Source organism: Lissotriton vulgaris, chromosome 3_1 (assembly GCF_964263255.1).
Source record: "Lissotriton vulgaris chromosome 3_1, aLisVul1.2, whole genome shotgun sequence".
NCBI classification, from domain to species: Eukaryota; Metazoa; Chordata; class Amphibia; order Caudata; family Salamandridae; genus Lissotriton; species Lissotriton vulgaris.
This window is the reverse complement of record NC_141689.1, coordinates 656,091,968-656,111,367: the sequence shown is the minus strand read 5'-3', so window position 1 is coordinate 656,111,367 and position 19,400 is coordinate 656,091,968. Positions and strand designations below refer to the sequence as shown.

At 45.4% G+C, this 19,400-nt stretch overlaps 1 protein-coding gene across 1 annotated transcript in view; it reads left to right on the top strand.

Annotated features, from left to right (window-relative positions):
* Positions 1-393: 393 nt before the first annotated feature.
* CHD1 (chromodomain helicase DNA binding protein 1) overlaps positions 394-19,400 on the top strand; it is a 1,544,591-nt gene continuing 1,525,584 nt past the window's right edge. The window contains exons 1-2 of the mRNA XM_086960963.1: positions 394-723; positions 2,224-2,414. Of these exons, the coding sequence (XP_086817089.1) occupies positions 2,362-2,414 (53 nt within the window). The 5' untranslated portion in view covers positions 394-723; positions 2,224-2,361. The remainder of the gene's footprint in view (positions 724-2,223; positions 2,415-19,400) is intronic.

Genomic DNA, 19,400 nt, shown 5'->3' with positions numbered 1-19,400 from the left:
CGCTGAGAAACAGCAAAACATAAAAATCTGCAGATTATTAACGACTGAAGATATTCCCCTCCAAACAATGTAACATGCTTACATTATCTAAAGATTACTTGCTTTAGATATTTAAGAAACAAAAGTTTTAAGAAAAGTGCGTCGGAAGAATAATAGAGTTCAGAAGACGCTACCAGACTTTAAACCCACCCCACGTAGTAAACCCCACGTAGCAACGAGACTCGAGATCGTTTCCAGCAACGTCCATGTTAATATCAGGCACAACACTTCAGCGTAAGGCAGTCCGTTGAAGTTTCGCCTGACACGAACATGGCCGTCGTCGGGACAAACTCTAAATACAGCAATGATCGTCTACGGTGGAACACATGATAGCTCTTTCGGCTGCCCAACACTGGGCACAGAAGATAGACTACATCGCCCTAGCTTCCTCGTAGACCTGCCCAGCTTTCCTCCTTGCCTTGTTTTTTTTCACCTTTGCCTCAGTGCCCTTGTTTCCTCCCACTACAATGCCCCCTGTCGCCTTCCAATGGAACATCCTGTCTCGCGACGACCTGCTCGCTCTCGCGGGACACGAGGCCTAAGCTCGCGCGCTGCCCCTTCAGTCCCTCGCAGGTCTTAGAGCTCCGCTGTGACGTCACGGCCGGGATTCCGTCGCCTGCTTCGCGGCAGGGATCGTTGGTTTCATGGCGGCTGTTGCCGGGCGCTGAGAGCTAGAGTGCCGGGGTGAGGAGCGAAGGGAAACGGGAGGGGGACTCTGCAGGGCAGTCAGTGGTAGTGATTAAACCGGGGGCGGTTGATGTGGGTCATAGACTCACAACGGCATAGCTCGCGCCTGATTACACTAGTAGTAGGGCATTCAGCTGATCCGTGGTCTGTGATCGGAAGGAACACTGGGGCCTTTGCCACCCGTGTCCACCTCTCTCTGGCGGGGTGGCCGCATGCTCTCCCAGGCACAGACTGCCGCTGTCTTTGTTTCTGGTGCGGAGCCCAGTCCAGCCTGGGAGACAGCCTTGTAGCACAGGTCGAAGGGCAGCTCAGTCTTGACCACTGCTGGCCATCTTCAGAAGAACCCGACCAGAGTGAGCCGCACTGGCCGTCGGACCAGCGGCGGCTAGTGCTACAGACCGATCAGATCCATGTAGCGTGCCTGCCACCCCTAGCCACAGTCGGACCCCATGCTACTCAATTATGCCTGGGAACGTGGGCAGCGTCTGCCAGCGAGGTGAAGTGGGGATGGGTAGTAAACAATTCTTAGAAGGCCTGGACGAACGGAAACTTAAAATGTGAATGCAGGGGAATCTGCACGTTTAGATGGGACTGAACAAGGACATGCAAAACTGATCTGACCCTTCTACTCCTGTATTTTGCTTTCGTTACACACTTAGTGCTGTAAAGAAACATATCACGGGAAGAGAAAGTTGAAGCACAGAGTGAAAAAACACAATGTTACCCATCGGCTTAACAAAATAATTAAATGTAATCATCACGAGCAACACATTAGAACCCTTTGTTTACACATACACGTGTTTTGAATCGTACTGTGGCATAATGGGCGCCTTTTCCTGCTATGGATTAGAGAAGTGTTAAATCATAAACAGCGAATCACTCCTTACACAAATGTATTCAAGAATGAAATATATTCCTAGTCTTATTGCGCGGGATACCAATAGCACACGAACACTTGATCTTGGAGCTGTTCATCTGGCGGCCTTATTAAAAGTTCTCCGTAACTGTGAATGTATCATTCTGGGTATTGGAAACTGTTACAGCTTTCGTTTAGCTTGCACACCCCGTTGGCTGGAGGACCAGAGTTGCGTTCGATATGTAGTACAAAAAATTTGCTCAGCTGAGGGTACTGAACTAATTTAAAGTCATTTCTAATTATCGCGTGTAGCTGCCACTTCCAAAAGATGAGTGTTGAACAGTGTACACAGCCCACTCTCCCTTCGAACTATCACTAGAGTTGTAAAGTTTGCTCACACCGAAAATAGCATAATTGATATATTGAAATCATGCGAAAAGCTCTCGCCTGCAGGTCAGTCAGTACAGTGACAGACCGACTGAGGCTGTATAACATGATTTTCTCACCAGCTCGTTGGCATTAAATGCCCTGCATATGAGCATAGTGTTCCACCAGCAGATAATGATTTTAATACATGTTTGGCGATTGTAAAGACCATTAAAGCTCTTACATTTTCTTATTTTTTCAATTTCATATTTCAGTCAGCCGGAGCAGCCTCTCATTTGTCGTAGAAGCGGACTTACTTCTTCTATTCCCCATATGACTCTGAATTGGGCTTTAAGATCTCATTGGACTTCGATGATTTAAATCTGATATTTGTAGTCCCCCAATAATTTGCAATGAATGGCAATAGTGATGAAGATGGTGCGAGTAACAGCAGTGGAAGGTCCAGGTAAGAATGCTTTGTTTTTCGCTGATCTTATAAGCCACTTATTGTTGTGATTGATAGCCTGTTTATGTGACTCTTCCAGTTAGATAATGTCCACAAATGCGCTTACTAATTTTAAAATGTCATTCATAAAATAACTAATTATGGCAGAATATCACAAAGAACACTTGTTTCATAGGCCGACCCATATAAATAGCTTAGGTTTCACTTAGAGTTGTGACAAGTCAGTTAATCAGGTGAATTGTAAGCACGCTACTCACCTGTGGGGGTCTCAAGGAGCTGGGTGTGGGGTCCACTGGTTTCCTTAGCTAAGGAGCCAGGTCTTGAGGGTCTTTCTGAAGGTGTTCAGGGTGGGGCACGTCAGAGGTCTGCCAGTAGCTCGTTCCATGTCTTGGCTGTGATGTGGGAAAAGGAGCTTCCACCTGCTCTGTGGATGCGCAGGTTTTCGGCTAGTGCGAGTTTGGAGGAATGGAGGCTTCTTTTGGGTACGTGGAAGATGACTCTGTCATTGAGGTATTCAGGTCCTTTGTTGTGTAGGCATTTGTAGGCCTGGGTGAGGATTTTGAAGGTGATTCTTTTCTCTACGGGGAGCCAGTGGAGTCTTCATAGATGTTGGCTGATGTGTTCTTGTCGGGGGATGCCAAGGACAAGTCTGGCTGCGGTGCTCTGTATGGTATGGAGTTTGTGAAGTAGAGTGTTGTCGATGCCGGTGTAGAGTGCGTTTCCATACTGCAGTCTGCTTGTGGTGAGTACCTAGGAGACTGTTGACTCGAGAGAGGGGTATCCATTCGAAGGTCTTGCAGAGGGTGTTGAAGCATCTGGATGTGACTGTGTTGACCTGTCGGTTCATGGTGAGTGAGGAGTCGAGGATGATACCCAGGTTCTTGGCGTGGTCTGCGGGGGTAGGTGGGCTCCCGAGGGCGGTTGGCCACCAGATGTTGTCCCATGCTGAAGGGGTGGTTCCAAGGATGAGGACTTTTGTCTTCTTGGTGTTGAGTTTCAGGCAGCTGTTGGTCATCCAGTCAGCGACTTCTTGTATTCCTTTCTGGAAATTGAGTTTGGCAGTGGTGGGGTCTCGGTAGAGGATGAGCTGGTTGTCGGCGTAGGATACGATACTGAGACCTTGTTTTCGTACGATGTTTGGGAGGGGAGCCATGTAGATATTGAAGAGGGTCGGGCTCAGTGATGATCCTTGTGGGACTTTGCAGGTGGTTTCCGTAAGGTCAGAGAGGAGAGGAGGGGAGGTAGCCTGATTCTATGGCTTCTTCCGGTGAGGAATGATCGGATCCAGTCCATGGCTGTTCCTTATATGCCGGAGCCGTAGTGTGCGGTGAGAGAGAGTATCGAACACCGCTGATAGGTCGAGTAGGATGAGGGCTGCTGAGTGTCCTTGTTCCAGGAGGGTGCGAATGTCGCCTGTGACGGCGTGTTGGGCGGTCTCCGTGCTGTGGTACTTTGGAATCTGGATTGGGACAGATCGAGGATGGAGTTCTGTTCAGTGAACCGTGTCAGTTCGCTGTTGACCAGTTTCTCTGCGTCTTTGGCTGCGTAGGGGAGGAGCAAGATGGGCCAGTAGTTTTTGAGGTCGGTGGGTCCGCTGTTGACCCCTTGAGTAGGGGCCTGACTTATGCACGTTTCCAGACGTCCGGGAAGGTGCCTGTTTCGAAGGTGGTGTTGATGGTGCGTTTCAGTTCGGGTGCGATGACGGCCGCAGCTCTGTGGTAGATGTGAGGAGGGCAGGGGTCAGTGGGAGCCCCTGAGTGGATGCCTTTCATGGCTGAAGCAGTGTCTTCGGTCGTGAGGGGTGTCCAGCTGGTGATTGTTGGTTGGCTGTTGTCCTTGGGGACTGGGGGGGTAGAGGGGGGAGGCTGTGGTGTCTGGAGGACGGTCAGTGAAATTGTAGTAGAGATTTTTGATCTTGTGTTGGAAGGAAGTTCTGAGCTTTGTTGGAGAGGTCTTGGGAAGCGGTGATGTCTGTGGCTTCGCTGCGTGGGTTGATGAATTCCTGGATGACACTGAAGAGTATTAGTTGAGTTGGCAAGGATTTTGTTGTGGATGAAGTTCATTTTGGTGGTTCTGATTTGGTTGTGGTAATCTGTCTTGGCGTTCTTGTAAGTGGCGTAGTTTTCGTCTGTCTTGTTGTTTCTCCAGTTCTTCTCCAGGCGTCTGCAGGTTTGCCTGGTGTTCTGGAGGGCGCTGGTGAACCGGGCAGCTTTCCTGGGGTTGCGTATTGGGGCAAGCTCCTCTGGCAGTGACTTGGATGTACCTCCTATGCTTCCAACACAAATATCACATCCTAATGGCATGTCCCACAAAATATATCCAACAACTGGCATCTTATTATTATTCTCCTAAACTCGAAGGGCACCATAATTTAATTATCGGTACATTGTCAATTTTGGATTGGAGTACTATAATTTGTTCCCAGTGAGTATTTTAATATTCATTGCCACATGCAAATGTTGTTATACTATGCATTGTCATTAGTGATGCACCTCAGTTTGGCAGCTGACCACATTCAACTTTGAATATTAGTGCACATCTGTATGTCTGACTGGGTAGCTTCTTTTGCGAGAGCTTTATGTAAAGTACTCAGTTAATTATCTGACACATGGAGTACCTATTGGGGCTACTTTTATCTTGTATTTCAATGTAGCTCAAATTTCATGATGGAACTTAATTAGACCAACCCACACAATACGGTGGGCTACTGTTTTACTAATTTCTTGTTGGTTTATTGGGCTTGTATGATTTACCTTTTGAAAATGTGACTATACATGAATTTTTTAAAGCACAGTAATGGGAATTCTCATCCGTGATCTGAATTCATGTCCATTTCACTGATTTTCTATTTGGTTGTCGATAGGAATGTCAAAGTGTTTGAGAAAGCGTTAATTATGGCAGTTTATAGGAAAAAGTTAAGAACTCACTTTGGAATGCCTTGCTTGCGAATCATAGTTCTTTATTCTTCTGTGTGAGGTTCATGTTTTTCAAGAATATCAAGAATTGATATGCTTTGTGTGTAACATGGGTTTGATCAGTCCTCTTTCAATTTTTAATAAATACCACTCTGCTATGTAAATATGTTCTTAGAGAAATTCAGTGCCCTCTTTATTCAAACCGGGCTGACCCTTATTTAGATCCTTTGTGCTGATGATTTTGCCTTATCTTTGATCCTTTGTGGAAGAAAAAGTGTAGCGGTGTCGCTATTCTTATTTTATTTCTAGGGTCTCAAGGAAAGAAACCCCCTTGTTGTGTTTTGCCTTTTCTAAAAATTTAATTAAAATCTGACCAAGCTGCGGAGTTGTATTTGCTGTTCCTTTCTTTATTCATCATTGTTTTTCTTTCTGCTATTAACCATGTATGATGTCACTTATCTGTTGATATGAATTGGTGTTTCAGTTGTCGCTATGATATGCCTGCACCCTGATATTCCTTCTTGGGTCTCCTCATTCTATTAAGAAATTGAGAGAACGGAGCTCGTGGATATACCTTTATTTGCTTACATCTTTTCTGTTGCCATTCTTCACCTCCATACTTTGTCATTCACTTGGGATGCCCTGCTGCTTTGTTGGGTTGTGAAGGCTTTATAGAGATTTTGTTTCTACCTAGATGGCGACGAGTCCTGAAGCTAAGTTTCTAACATGATTACATGTTGTGCCTGCTTTATTAGATTTGTTGCAGCCTATCAGCACTGGGAAAAACCCGAAAGTATGGAAACAGAGTTGAATGGGACAACAGTGTGGAATTTGAACGTCCTTTTTTTCTCCCACAGTCAGAATTATTACCTAATTTATTTATTATTTGTTTTTCATTGAGCGCCAGTGCCACAGAGGCCATTCTCAGGGGTTCAAACAAGGGGCATCTCTTTTGAGACACCCTGGTATGTTCTTTTGCTGCATATAGTGCTGGTGGCGATATGCGTGAATTGGGTTGTTCGCAGGATTTTCAAGTTCAGGCTTAGCATGGCGCCTCTGATGGGAGTGTTTCACATTCAAACTCCTGCACTTTGCCATTGTGTTTGCGGTACATGAGTTTGGTAGTGTTGATTGTCCCAGCCTTGTTCAGTCTAAGCTTTTGGGTGAGAAAAGTGTGTAAAGGTCCATAGGTATTCTGGTCCTTTACCTTTGTAAACCTTGTGTATGCTAAATAGGCTGCCAGATAGTCTCACAAATGGATTTGGATAAAGAAGTTTGAAATCGTAAAACAATGTTAACGCAGAGTTTTGAAATCTAATGAATAGTAGTAATTCAGCATTGAGTAAGTCACATGGGAAAATTAAGATTAGCTGCAACATTGATTTAGAAGGAAACGAAAAATAAGTTTGAGGGCTGTGTAAATCCTTATATTACATATCTTGGAGTATTGACAACAAAATACACTACAGAGACAATGTGGGATGACCTCTCTACAACTGCATTACAGTTGAAGAAACCAAACTATGCCACAGATTGTATACCTTAAAGAACCTATGCTTTCTTCAGAACTTGTTTTTAAATATGTCAGCAGTTTTACTTCGTTAATGATGTAAAATTGTGTAGTGACTCCCCTTTCTGAGAAAATGACAAATAGCTTGCTGCTTTTTAATTATTAAATTTGGATACGGCTGAATTCAAAGTTCAGTGCATTGCTTATTTATTTGTGCTGCTGACTTTGGTGACAAAGGGGTAGACTTGCTGCATTTCATGTGTACTTGTCTTGTTTTGAAAGTATTCAGTGTACAATTTTTGAAAACTCATCTTATTAAAAACAATAAGATCAAAACACCAATTGGTTGAATACTCCATAGGTGGGTTAATAAATTAATTTTTGGTCCAGATGCTTGAATTCTTACTCAAATGTTAATTGTTACTGGGTGTTTGCAAAACCCAGCTTTTACCAGTCACTTGGCGGCAAAAGTGACTCAGGTAGGCTATGTTTTGCAGTGATTTATTATGTGTGGGGGCGTGGGGTACCTCCTGCCATGTCCACATGCCACTTGGCCATTAAGGGGAAGACCTTCGTGTATTTGGGGCAGGCCAGCTCATTGAACTCTGGTGAGAGAGTAATAAGCCCCATAGTTCCTGATAAGGCTCTGTCGCAAATGTTATTTTTTCCATACCTAAAAGTATCCACCGTCTGTGCAGCCAGGAGGTGTGCTTAGGAACTTTGTCGGAGCCCCAGAGAGAAAGGATGGCCTAGAGGGCCACCGCCAGGGCTAAGCCTATCTGACGCCCCCACTCAGTGGGTAGTAGGCTAATGCATTGGACAGGCCAAGCGCAATGTGTGTTGGGAGATGAGGCAGCTGTGTGTTCGTGTGTGTGTGTGTGTGTCGATATCTGTCAAAACCTCCTCCCAGTACTGTTCCGATTCGGGGCAGGACCATTGGAGTTGCAGTAAGGTGGCTGTGCAGCTCTGTGAGCAAGTTGTCCTGTGTCTTAGGTTGCTCTGATGCAGCTGGCCGGTGTGAGCTAACAATATGTGGCTATTTTTATGGTTATTTCTGTGGTAGCTGTGTTGCTTTTGGTGTGGTGCTCACAGTAATATATTTCTCCCATTCCTTATGTGTAAGAGGGCATCTCACTTTCTGCTTCCAGCTTGGTTGCACTGCTGATTTCTCTCCTGAAGTGGCCTGGGTGAGGAAGGCGTAGATTTTGGAGAGGAGTCGCTTGTTGCTGTTTTTAGTAAGAAACATTTCTCGAAGGGTCTTGCACACCTCTGGGTACCAGGCTTCAAAGTAGGCTGCATAACCCAGTGTCAAATCTGAAGATAACAGTTTTGTTCCGTCTCCCGCAAGCCATAGTGTGCCTTCAGTTGGTCAAAGGGGGTGATCCCATTGTAATCTCACTATAGGGTTTTTACTGGAGGAATTCTTACTATCCACAGTACCACTCCTCATAGGCTGAACTCACAAAAGGTAACCGGATGGTGTGTCTAGCATACTCACCAGAGTATCCTAGTGAGTGGGAACAGGACAGACGCACACGTGTTTTAAGATGAGAACCCTCACCCACCCTAAGGTGACATGCTTCATCATTGGGCTCCCTCTTACACACTGGGACCGCAAGGTACCCAGTGTGGGCTACAACTCACCCGTAGGAGAGGAGCGTGAGGTGTTTTATATCATCCAATGTGGGGCAGAGTGCAAAAAAAGAATGTGAATTAAAACTACCTCCTGGTTGACAGGGTTAATCCTTTATTAGTGTCCCCAGTGGATAGATTAAAATAAGCTCAGTAAAAATAGGGTATGGATGTTCCCTATTAAGATATGGTCAACATGTTTCTGCCTCAATAGACCGAAATGGTTCTTGGCATTCCTCAGGACCGTTAGCTATGTAACTCCGTTTTTTTCCCACTCACTGTGATACTCTGGTGAGTATGCTAGATCTGATTGTGCCACAGAAGTGTCATATTGGCAGCGAAGGCTGTGGGATGTAGTCCCAGGTAGAAGCCTGACTTGCCCAAGGCCAGTGTCATTGTTGAGGGGAATGTAGTCCAGCTCTGCATGTCGCTCTTGAATTCCTGGATGAGATGGTGGTTCTAATAACAGGATTGATGAGATGAGTAAAGACCTCGGGCCCTATGCTTGCTTGGCACCAGGGCAGTATCCACCTATGTTTACCAACAACTGCTCAGTCCATAAATCTCCAGCGCTTCTCAGATTTGCTCCGGTGCAATTCTATTAGAGGAGTTGCAGGGCTTGATAGTCTCGCTGTAGGTTAGAAATCCCCCAGGCCCTCCTCCGATGCTGGGCTGCATCCCAGGGTTCAGAGCATATATGGACATTTACCATTCCACATGTGGTGAAGAAGTTCCACCTGCAGCTACTTTAGCAAAATAGGTAGAGGGCTTTAAGAAGTTGTCATTTTCCGGGTGGCTGTGCCTAGGGAGGCCGTGGTGTTACAGTGAGGTTGAGAGCTTGAGACTCCTACAGGTTGACATTGAAGCAGGAGACCTCTACCAAGAGCCAGAGCTTGTCTAAGAAGGCTGGAAGGGAACGCTGAGGGACATCGAGCACTACCAGAATGTCATCAGCATAGGTGCTGATGGTGTCAGTGTCTCCCCAAACCAGTTCCCCCATGATGCCCAGGTCGTCCCTCACTCGCTGGGCCAGGGGCTCCATGTAAAGTGCAAATATCTAAAGGGACAGCCGGGTCGAATCACCCTGCGTACAGGGAACATGTCCGAGTGGACTCTGGTGACCTTCACTGCAGTCTGTGTGCCAAAAAAACAGTGGCTAACCCAAACACCTCACCCGCACTATGCGATAATATGGCCTCATTATTTTTAGAAAAAATCCGGAAAATCTACAGTTCCTTCCCCTCCACTCCCGACCTCATTCCATCGAATGACCCGAATAGACCCAACCTTTCTAGCATCCCGGCTCTTAGCCAAGAAGATTTTACAAAAATCTGTAATAAAATCAAGTCTGGCTCACCGGCAGACCCTCTCAAACTCGAAACCTTCAGAGAAGCTGACATAACAGTTCTAGGCCCCTTGAGAGACATTATTAACATGTCCTTCTCTACAGCCATAATCCCCTCCAAATGGAAACAAGCCTGGATATCAACTATCATTAAAAAACACACGCTGGACCCTAACTTACCCGAAAACTTCAGACCGATATCCCTCCTCCCATGGCCAGCCAAGGTAGCAGAAGCCCATGTAAACGCCATCCTGACCAAATACCTGTCATCCAATTACATCTTGGACAGGTCACAACATGGATTCCGGGCTGGACAGCACAGAGACAGCCCTACTAAGTGTGACAGAACACCTCCGTACCATTCTAGACTCTGGAGGAACGGCAGCACTGATTTTACTTGATCTCAGTGCTGCCTTCGACACTGTGTCACAGGAGGTTCTGCTGTTTAGGCTAAAGGAGGTCGGGATATCAGGACTCGCCCTTGACTGGTTCAGAGACTTTCTAACAGGCAGATCATTTCGAGTCTCCACCCCCCCCCCATCTCTCCAAGGAATGCCCCATTGAACAGGGCGTGCCTCAGGGGTCAGCCCTTAGCCCCACCCTGTTCAATGTGTATGTCCTACCACTGGCAGAGGTAGCCAGGAGGCACGGAATGTCTCTCGTATCCTACGCTGACGACACACAGCTGGTGGTGGCATTAAATGACGAAAGCGGTCATAGCGCCCAAAAATTCCAACTAACTCGTTGACATCACAGAATGGATGACAGCGAACTACCTCCAGCTCAACGCCGGAAAAACAGGTGTTGTTGGTGGGAAAAAAGACAGACACTTGGGGAAACAACTGGTGGCCAGAAAACCTCGGCCAACTGCCTGAACCTAAGGACTGTGTCAAAAACCTAGGAGTCTGGGTAGACTCTGCCCTAACATTTACTCACCATAAAAAAAAAAAGTGGCAGCCACCTGCTTCCGCATTTTACGGAACCGTAGACCTATCCTAGGATTCTTTGACCACCAAACCCGTCAGATGATAGTCCAAGCAGCCATCCTCTCAAGGCTGGACTATGCCAGCTCCCTCCTGCTGGGAGCGAACGTGGCAGAAAAAACTAGACTCCAGCGAGTCCAGAACGCCGCCGCCAGGGCTCTGGTAGGTCTCCCCCGCCACACGTCTGTGGCTAGCGTCCTTATCAAACTCCACTGGCTCCCAATGGAGAAAAGGATTCACTTCAAAACGCTATGCCTAGCATTCAAAATCCTAAAAACGGCTTCCCCCCTATGCTATGCCCGCTACTGTCAACCTATGTCCCTCGGCGCGCCCTGTGCTCAGAAGGACAAAACCTAGCAACTGTACCTCGCATCAAACTAGCCAGGATGGGTGGCCGTTCCTTCAAATATTTAGCCGCCAAACTCTGGAATGGCCTCCCAGACCAGATCCGAGGGATACAAGATCTGTTGACCTTCAGGAAAGCAATCAAAACACACCTCTTCTGTTAAACAAAATCCTCCCTTCTTTCCTCCCTGACCCTATCCTCTGTCCACTTTTCATACAGTAAGCGCCGGGACGCCCCTTCGCTGGGGCAGCCGCGCGCTATACAAGCACATATAACATTAACATTAACAATATCCACTCAATATCTAGCCCCTGAATCTGCTTCCCAATCTAAAAGCTTTAAGGTTATTGTAAGGTCGGGCCAATTAACACTATCAAACACTTTCTCAACTTTGATTGCCAGGAGCATGTTTTCCCTCTGAGAGCTCCGAGCTTTACCAGGTGAGGATCCATTTGGTTTAGTCTCCACACTGTCTGAGGGATACATCCCGCCTGGTGTTGGTTAATCATTGTTGGCATTCAAGGTTTGAGACTCACCGCTAACATACAGGTGAAGAGCTCAGTATCAACATTTATCAGGGAAATAATGCTTTAGGAGCCACAAGAAGATGTCCATCCCTGGTTTTGTGATTGCAATTATAAAAGCCTCAAATATAGACTGGGAAAGCGACCCCATATCTGCAAAGGAGTTATACAGCCTGGTGATAATCTGTGTGAGGATCTAAAAGAAAGTCTTGTAAAACAGTGTAGAAAAAGCCACCAGGGCAAGGGGAATTTAGGGGTTTCATGCGGAGATGACCGCTATAACGTCCTCTGTGCGGATAGGCTGCTTTAGGGAGTCCGCTTGCTGGGGGGGTAGTTGAATGGCGTGTGCGCCCTGCAAGTATGTCTGGTTGTCATCGTGTTAGAGCTCCTGCATATCGTATAGCTGCAGTAGAACTCCCCAAAATTTCTTAACTGAAATTGGCAATAAGGTCACAAAGTCTTAATTGTGATCAGTTTGCATAGGTCTTGAACATCCAAGCTTAAATGGTTGCAAGGCAGTTCTTTAGTTAAGTGATGTCATGGTCATATGCTGTCCTCGGGTAGAGCTGGGTGAGATCTGAATATGCTTAGATAGATTGGTAAAATGGCATATGCATGAGCTTGTTACAATAAAGACTTCTTTGTGCACCCTTGATTTATGGAACATTGGTGGGACAGAGGACAAGCTAGGTGATGCTTATTCTTTGTGGCTCTCCTCAAGACTTGTTGTCTCCATGAACATGGGGAGCTGCCTCCCCCCTTCATTTGCTTTGGTTGTCTACTTTTCCTTTGGTTGCCCCTAAAGGTTTTTATGGATGACCTAATGGTAGGGTCACTTTTTGGATTTTCCGGTTGAATATAAAGATAGCCAGTTGGCTATTGGCATTCCTGGCATTTTCTAACAGGGGCTCTGAGTATAGTTTTATGTTTTATAAAATATTTTATTGGATTTTATACTGAATTATGCATAAGAAGTGCAGAGCTTAAATCATGAGTCAACTGATCCCACGAAGTCAAGATATGTAAGTCTTTCTATATTCCTAGATATAACTAAATATAACGAGAGCAAAACTAATCTGCCATCTGTGTCCAAGTGAAATGCCAGGGCTACGCTATATTGATGATAATATGCATGGCACAGTCTGACCTTCACATGTGCTGTCCTCAAGGCAGTTGTCCAGGAATACACCTCCAACACCAGAATGTAACAATTCCTTTCACCCCTACCCGCTCTGTTCCACCATGGTCCCCACAGATCTTCTGAAAATTGCTTAGTAGAGCAAACCTTGTTAGCATACATTGTTTTTACAGCTTAATGCACCAATATTTGCAGCAAACGTAGTACTTAGTTGTTGGAGTGGTGTGAGCACCCAATTTATGGGCCGTGACTCTTGTAACTTGAGTAAATCATGCTTTTTATGGTAAATGCTTTCAGTGGTAGTAGGGGTGTGGGCGCAGGTCTGACAGTGCAGACTCTCAATTTCCAATATTCTATTACTGGGCAATTTTAGCGCATGTATAAAAGTGCCTTTCTAGCTGCATCTCCCAAGACATCATTGGTGGACTTTACAAATGTTTTTATCTGGACCTTTGTGGAATATACTCAATGGATAATTTATAACTGTATCAATCTCAATGTTGATCTCACTTCCACATCATTTGAGTACATCAACGCTTACTCCCATTAGTCATTATCAATATTACCTGCATCTCGTTCCTATCTTGTCTTTAGTTTCTCCAGACCTTTCTAAACTGGAGTGACATACATGCATGATATTGCCTATTGGCTATTTGTCTGTATTTTAATGGTTACTGCTCTAGCTCACCATCTTCTTGCAAGTATTTGAATGTTTGAGTCGTGTAATGCGTATTCAGATTGCAATTGTGAAAATGGTAATTCACTCTCAGGGTTTGAGACTGGCAGCTTCTCATATGCTGGTGGTCTTTCATGCAATACGTCTACCCTTTCTTCTCAAATGCATATCTGTCGCTTATGTAGGCTGGTTCATCCTACGGCACACTAGCCCTTCTGTTTATGTGAGTTAAGTGCTCAACCATCGTCTACCATGGGAGAGTGGTATGCCTTCTTCAAATGTGCTTTTTTGTAAAGTTGTCAGTGCTATGCAGGGATTGACACTTTTCTGCAATAACAACCTTACCAGTTCCTATTTATGTAATAATGGAACCATAAATATGTCTATTTTATAATATGTAGAGAAAGTTCGGGAGCAAGTTCGGGAGCATAATCATTTTTAGAAGGGTGCTTGACATACTAACGAAAGGAGCAATTTATTTAAAGGTTGGTTGTCAATGCCGTAGTTCTGCTTTGCAGGCTCACATTATGGTAATAAATGTTGTAATAGTCTGTTGACATCCAAATGACCAAATATTTAAAGTGCTTATAATTAGATCTTAAGGGCATTGGAAGGGCCAGCCAGGACAGCGTCACAAGGGTGGACTTGACCTACTGTTGGACTCGGAACAAGAGGGAGTTCTTGGATGAAAAAAACTACTGGGCATAGGCGGGACCCAGATCAGTGAATTAAAATTACCTTGTGTTTCCCTGGTGTAACATCTTTATTAATTGGGGACTACAGGCATAAGTAAAAACCGAGACGGTATGTTGAAGACAATGGCTCAAACCGTCTCTCTGTTAGGCCAACATGGTTCTGCCCTACTATGTAGCCCTAATGGGTCTGAGGCATTCTTCAGTGCCAGGGTCCCTACATTCCTTACTTCAGTCATGTTGTCAAATTAGTTTTGTACTAAAAAACCAAAATAGAAATCCAAGAGAGTGCTACCTGAGTTGAGGTGTAGGTCAATTCTGTGTCCAACAAGAGATGGAGTCCTCCCTGGTGGCACTGTCCTACCAAGGTGGGAAGAGGTTGCTGAAGATGAAGCGTGACACAAATATGCGTGTGATGCTTTCTCTTCCATAAGGATGGACTTTCTCAAGCATCTTGACAAGATTTCTGTAACGTCCAAATAGGACTCTGACTTGGTTTCCTATATAGGAGCACAGTCAAAGATTGTCTTTAACCTAGCCAATGCGTTGTACAGTATGCTGTTGCCTAATAAATATTTGTTCACGCAAGTCCACAACCCATTTGTCGCATAATTATTGCATTCCTATGCACCTATTCTACAACAGGGACAGCAAGTAATACAAATAGCATTGGGAAAAGCATACACCCCGGTCGTAACAGGAACACGTCCCGGTAAGAAGACACTCTGCGACCTGGTCTCCGTGAATCGGAGTTTCTGTCGCCCTTCGAACTATATGGGAGTCGTACCCGACTTCACACCAGAACACTTTACCGCTAACTCATTCGCCTAGATCTCTTGGATTACATTTCTCCAGTCCGAGACCGTACATCTATACTGGACGCTTTTATAATTATTTCGGGACACCTCGCACACAATTGCATGATACGGTTTTGGAACCAGTCCTTTGATTCTCCTCTTCTCGTAACCTACGGTCACGGGCCCAGCTGGGTCGGAAGTATCACCAGCAGCGCGACCTTCTGGTTTAGATACAGCCATTATAGCCCTGAGGATTCGCAATAGCGATGAAACACGTGTCGGCTGGCTGTTTGACATAATAAAGGACTCCTACAGACCACTCTCCCTCTGGAGCTTCCGATTTACTTCTGTTGTTTTGCTTAATTGTACTTTATGTATGCTTGCTCATGTATTATATGTGTTACTTTTGCTTGAGTGCATTGGGTATACCCGTAATACACCCCGGTCTGGTTCCTTCCCAGACTCTGGCCATTAACCTTTACTTTTGACATAGGATCAGCCTGTAATAATGTTATCCATGATAGCAAGTAAGGTCCATGTCCCATCCTTTCCTTAAAAGCCCTATATTTTCCCATTCATTCATTGAAAAAACATGTATGGCCATTTTGTCAAAAGCTTTATCGGGTCCAATAACGCAATGCAATTGCACCAACCACAAAAGGTTATTATATAGTTGATGAAGGTTAGGTCTAGTTTATTGTGTAGGTAGAAATTCATACTGCTGCAGATCAATTAGAGTACAGATGATCTGCAATAGTCTTGTTACCAAGATTTTGGATAGTTTTTTTTTTGGGGGGGGGGGGATAAATTCTTTATTACCCGTACGATTGCTAAATCTTTACAGTTAAACACATTAAACAGGTAAAATAGGGTGCACCATGCCTGCCTGGGCACAGTTTTTAGCAGTATGCTCCTGAAAGAGACTGCGTTACAATGAGTTTAAAATTATGTATATGTTCCAGTTCACCCCAACATTTACTTGGACCTGTAAAAAAAATCCCTGTTTACATAGAATGCATCAGTCGTTATTACCAGGTCAAATTTAACCCGCTTCAAGGATCAGCTCTCTCTTATAGTCAGTTTGGCTATGCTGCAGCCCCTAAGTTAAGTAACTTCCACCATGGTTGGGGCGCCAACTGATTTGATTAGTGGAGTAATAAAGCCTCGAGTCTGCAGCCTGTTGCTGGGAGTCGGGTGCTATTCTTATTTGGAAAGTGAACTTGCCGACTCAAGCCAGTAGGCACGTAGTTGTTTCCGAAAAGCACCAGTCTGAAGCATCCTTGCGCGTTCTCGGTCCGCAGCTAGTTTTGGGCAACAGCATAGAAGGTGTAGCCAAGATTCCCTGTGGTAATTACATAACTGACAAGATACATTGTCTTTTCGCACCCATTTTGGGTTGAAGTCCAGAATCCTGAGGGCTGTGAGATGAAAAAACATTTTCCTTATGGCTTGAGCTGAGAGCGAATCGTGCATGTACAGTGGAGCATTCCCGAGATTGTATGAATTGTTTAGCGGCAATGTGAAAGAATTGTACCGCAGTGAGGATTGATCCAGTTCAAAGGAGAGAGTCTGAACTTGACACTTCTCGGCTTTAGCCCAAGTGGAATATGGGATTTCATGGAGGGGCATGCTCCCTGCCTCTATTTTCAGGCGATTTATGGCTTGGGCAACTTAACGTGCCCCAGGAAATCCTCAGACCTAAAGATCAGCTTTAAAGGGTGTTTGAGAAACTTTTCTGGCTCTTTCAATGTTCCGATGTAATATTTTATTAGTTTCCCCTGACGAACCAAGTCCAATCTGTTTAGGCCTATCTCCTGCCTTAGCCTGATGTTTCTAGCATGTCTGGGTGCCTGCAGCACTGTTTTGTATCATTTTACCTGAGCTGCATTGATAACATTCGTTAGGGCGCTCGGAAAGGCTAAATGACCGGAAGTAATTGCAGGCATTAGTTTGGCCCTTAGTACAGTCAGTATAGGGTCAATCGATGGACTAGCTAGATGATAGCTTAGTTGTCGTAGGACCAGAATTATTTTGTTAATTCTCGGCCTTAGCTCCCTTATATGTGTGGATGCTGTGGCCCGTGCTGTTAACCATACCACCAAATAGTTATAGGCCGTAGATTTTCTAATTCGATGCTTGCCAAGGGACCATGTTGCTTGCTTTTTATGGGGGTATTTACCAAAGATAATTATCTATGTTTTGTTTGCGTTAATTTGCAGACTATTTGCCTGGTTGTCGACTGCCAGATTTCTTAATTCTCTTTGGAGCCCCACCCGTGTGTGATCCATGATTGTAGTGTCATCTGCATTTTAGATGGTGCCCAAGGTCATCTGGCTCAATCTTGGAGGTACTAAGTAAGTGTAGATTGAATAGTAGAGGCGCCAGAACACAACCCTGCTTTAGCCCAGTGTTAGTGTCGATTCTTGAAGTTACCGATGTTGGGCTTAGTTTAACCCGAACCCATGTCCCCTCAAGAAAGAATTTTATGGCTTTTAAAGGGAGGACTGGATCCCCCAGGCTTCTAGCTTTGCCCATAATCGACCGCGATTAACTCTGTCGAAGGCCGTTGAGTAGTCTATAAAGCAGCAAAACAGAGACGGCTTGTTTCTCATTACCGCTTGCATCGAGAGGTAGGATATCGCTAAGATGTTGTCCATAGTGGAGCTGTTTGCCCTAAAGCCAGTTTGATAAGGCTGGAGGATGCCGTTCCTGTCCACCCAGTCTTCTACAGAATGGAGCCTTTCCAAGATTGTGGATCAGTAGCAGTGAGATATGAGTGATTGAATAGTGGGGAGAGGGTGGAAACAAAAAAGGCTGAAGCTGGTTTAAAGACTTGGGCCGGAATACCATTTGGTCCTGGGGCCTGTTGGTTTTGGTAGCCTTGATGGTTCTGGCAATCTCACCCTTTGTATACACCGAACTGACTGTGCGCCATTAGTCTCCCTGTGCCTTTTGTGGTTTGTTAACTGTTGCTGCGACGTGTGCCTACTCTAAGCTGGAAGGGCTCTTCGTTGGTCTGTATGCCTGTATGCAGCACTTTCACGTACTGTTCCCACATGAAGCCCGCAATGTTGTTTTCTTTGGGCGGGCTGCAAGAGCTCAGGCTGTTGATGGAGCTCCATAGCTTGCCGTTGTCATTCCATTTGATTAGTTCAAACACTTTGAGCCAGTTCCTTTCCGTGTGGGATCTCTTCAGCTCCCTCACTTTCTTTTTATATGCGGTTAGCAAGGCAAAGATTGAAGTCGACTGACAGAGAGGCACCATTCCTTTTTGCCTTAATAGCCTTTCTGAATTCACGTTTACGTAGTTTCAAGCATTTCGGTGCTCTATATTCTGTCCCCAATTGAATAGGGTTACGGTTCTTATTTGGTCCGTTGGAGTTTCCTAGGTAGTGCCATAGGTCCATTATCTGTGTTTCCCAGAGTTCAACGATGTTCTTAGTTTGTTGGGTCTGGAGGCCAACTTCCCTTCCGACTAGGTAGTTTGAGTGCCTCCTCTCCTTTGATTAAAATTGAATCCATCGTGTATATGTTCCTGAAAGTCGGCTGATTCTGGGTTGGAAACCATTGGGGGATCCAAGCAAGCCTCACATACTTGGACTCCCCCAGGTGTCTAGTTTTCAGAAATGTGTGGGTTTTGTAGGTTTCCCTAGATGGCTGCCGAGCCCAGGACCAGAAACGCAGGTGCCTCCCGTGCCCGTGAAAAGCGCGTGCACGCATCAAAGCCATCTGCTTCCCTCCCACAGCTTCCCCCAGCATGCTCTCTGCCCTCAGGCATTTCTCCTCCCCTAATTATTCACGGCTGGCCGTAGTTTCACTTTGACGGCCGCCAGGCCGTCTCTCGCGTTTCTCCTCCCCCCCCCCCCCTCCCAGTTTTTTAACCACAGCAATGCCAAGAGCTTGTTCTGTTTTTGACATCCCTTGTCTTTTCTGTTCCTATACTGTTTACTTATACTGACTTTCTCAGTGTATCTCCCTCCTGATTTCTGTTCGGATACATGTTTTACACGAGTGAAGTCTCTTTTCTTGCCTATATTCATTGACTCTGTGGACATACAGGGACATTTAGCAATCTAGCAATATCGCTTCCAAGTCTGTCATCTTTCAAGAAGAAACGGAAAACCTGCATCTACTAGAAAGCATTCCAGCTTTCATCGAAATGCCTTGAACTGCTCCCTCTCTCCTCTATATTAGGGCAGGACAAGTGTGACTGCAGAATGACCCCGGAGGTATACTGATCCGAATCCAGGAGACCACCAATCCACCACAGCCACGATCCTGCGCTCCCTCATTGGCTACAGCAGCGCTACACAAAGGTCTATGTCACAAGGCAGCGCCTGAAAAAGCTATCGTATAATTAGTTATTAAGAAACTTAAATAAATAATTCCACATCACCTGTGTTCAGTTCTGTAGTTTGCCAGTAGAGT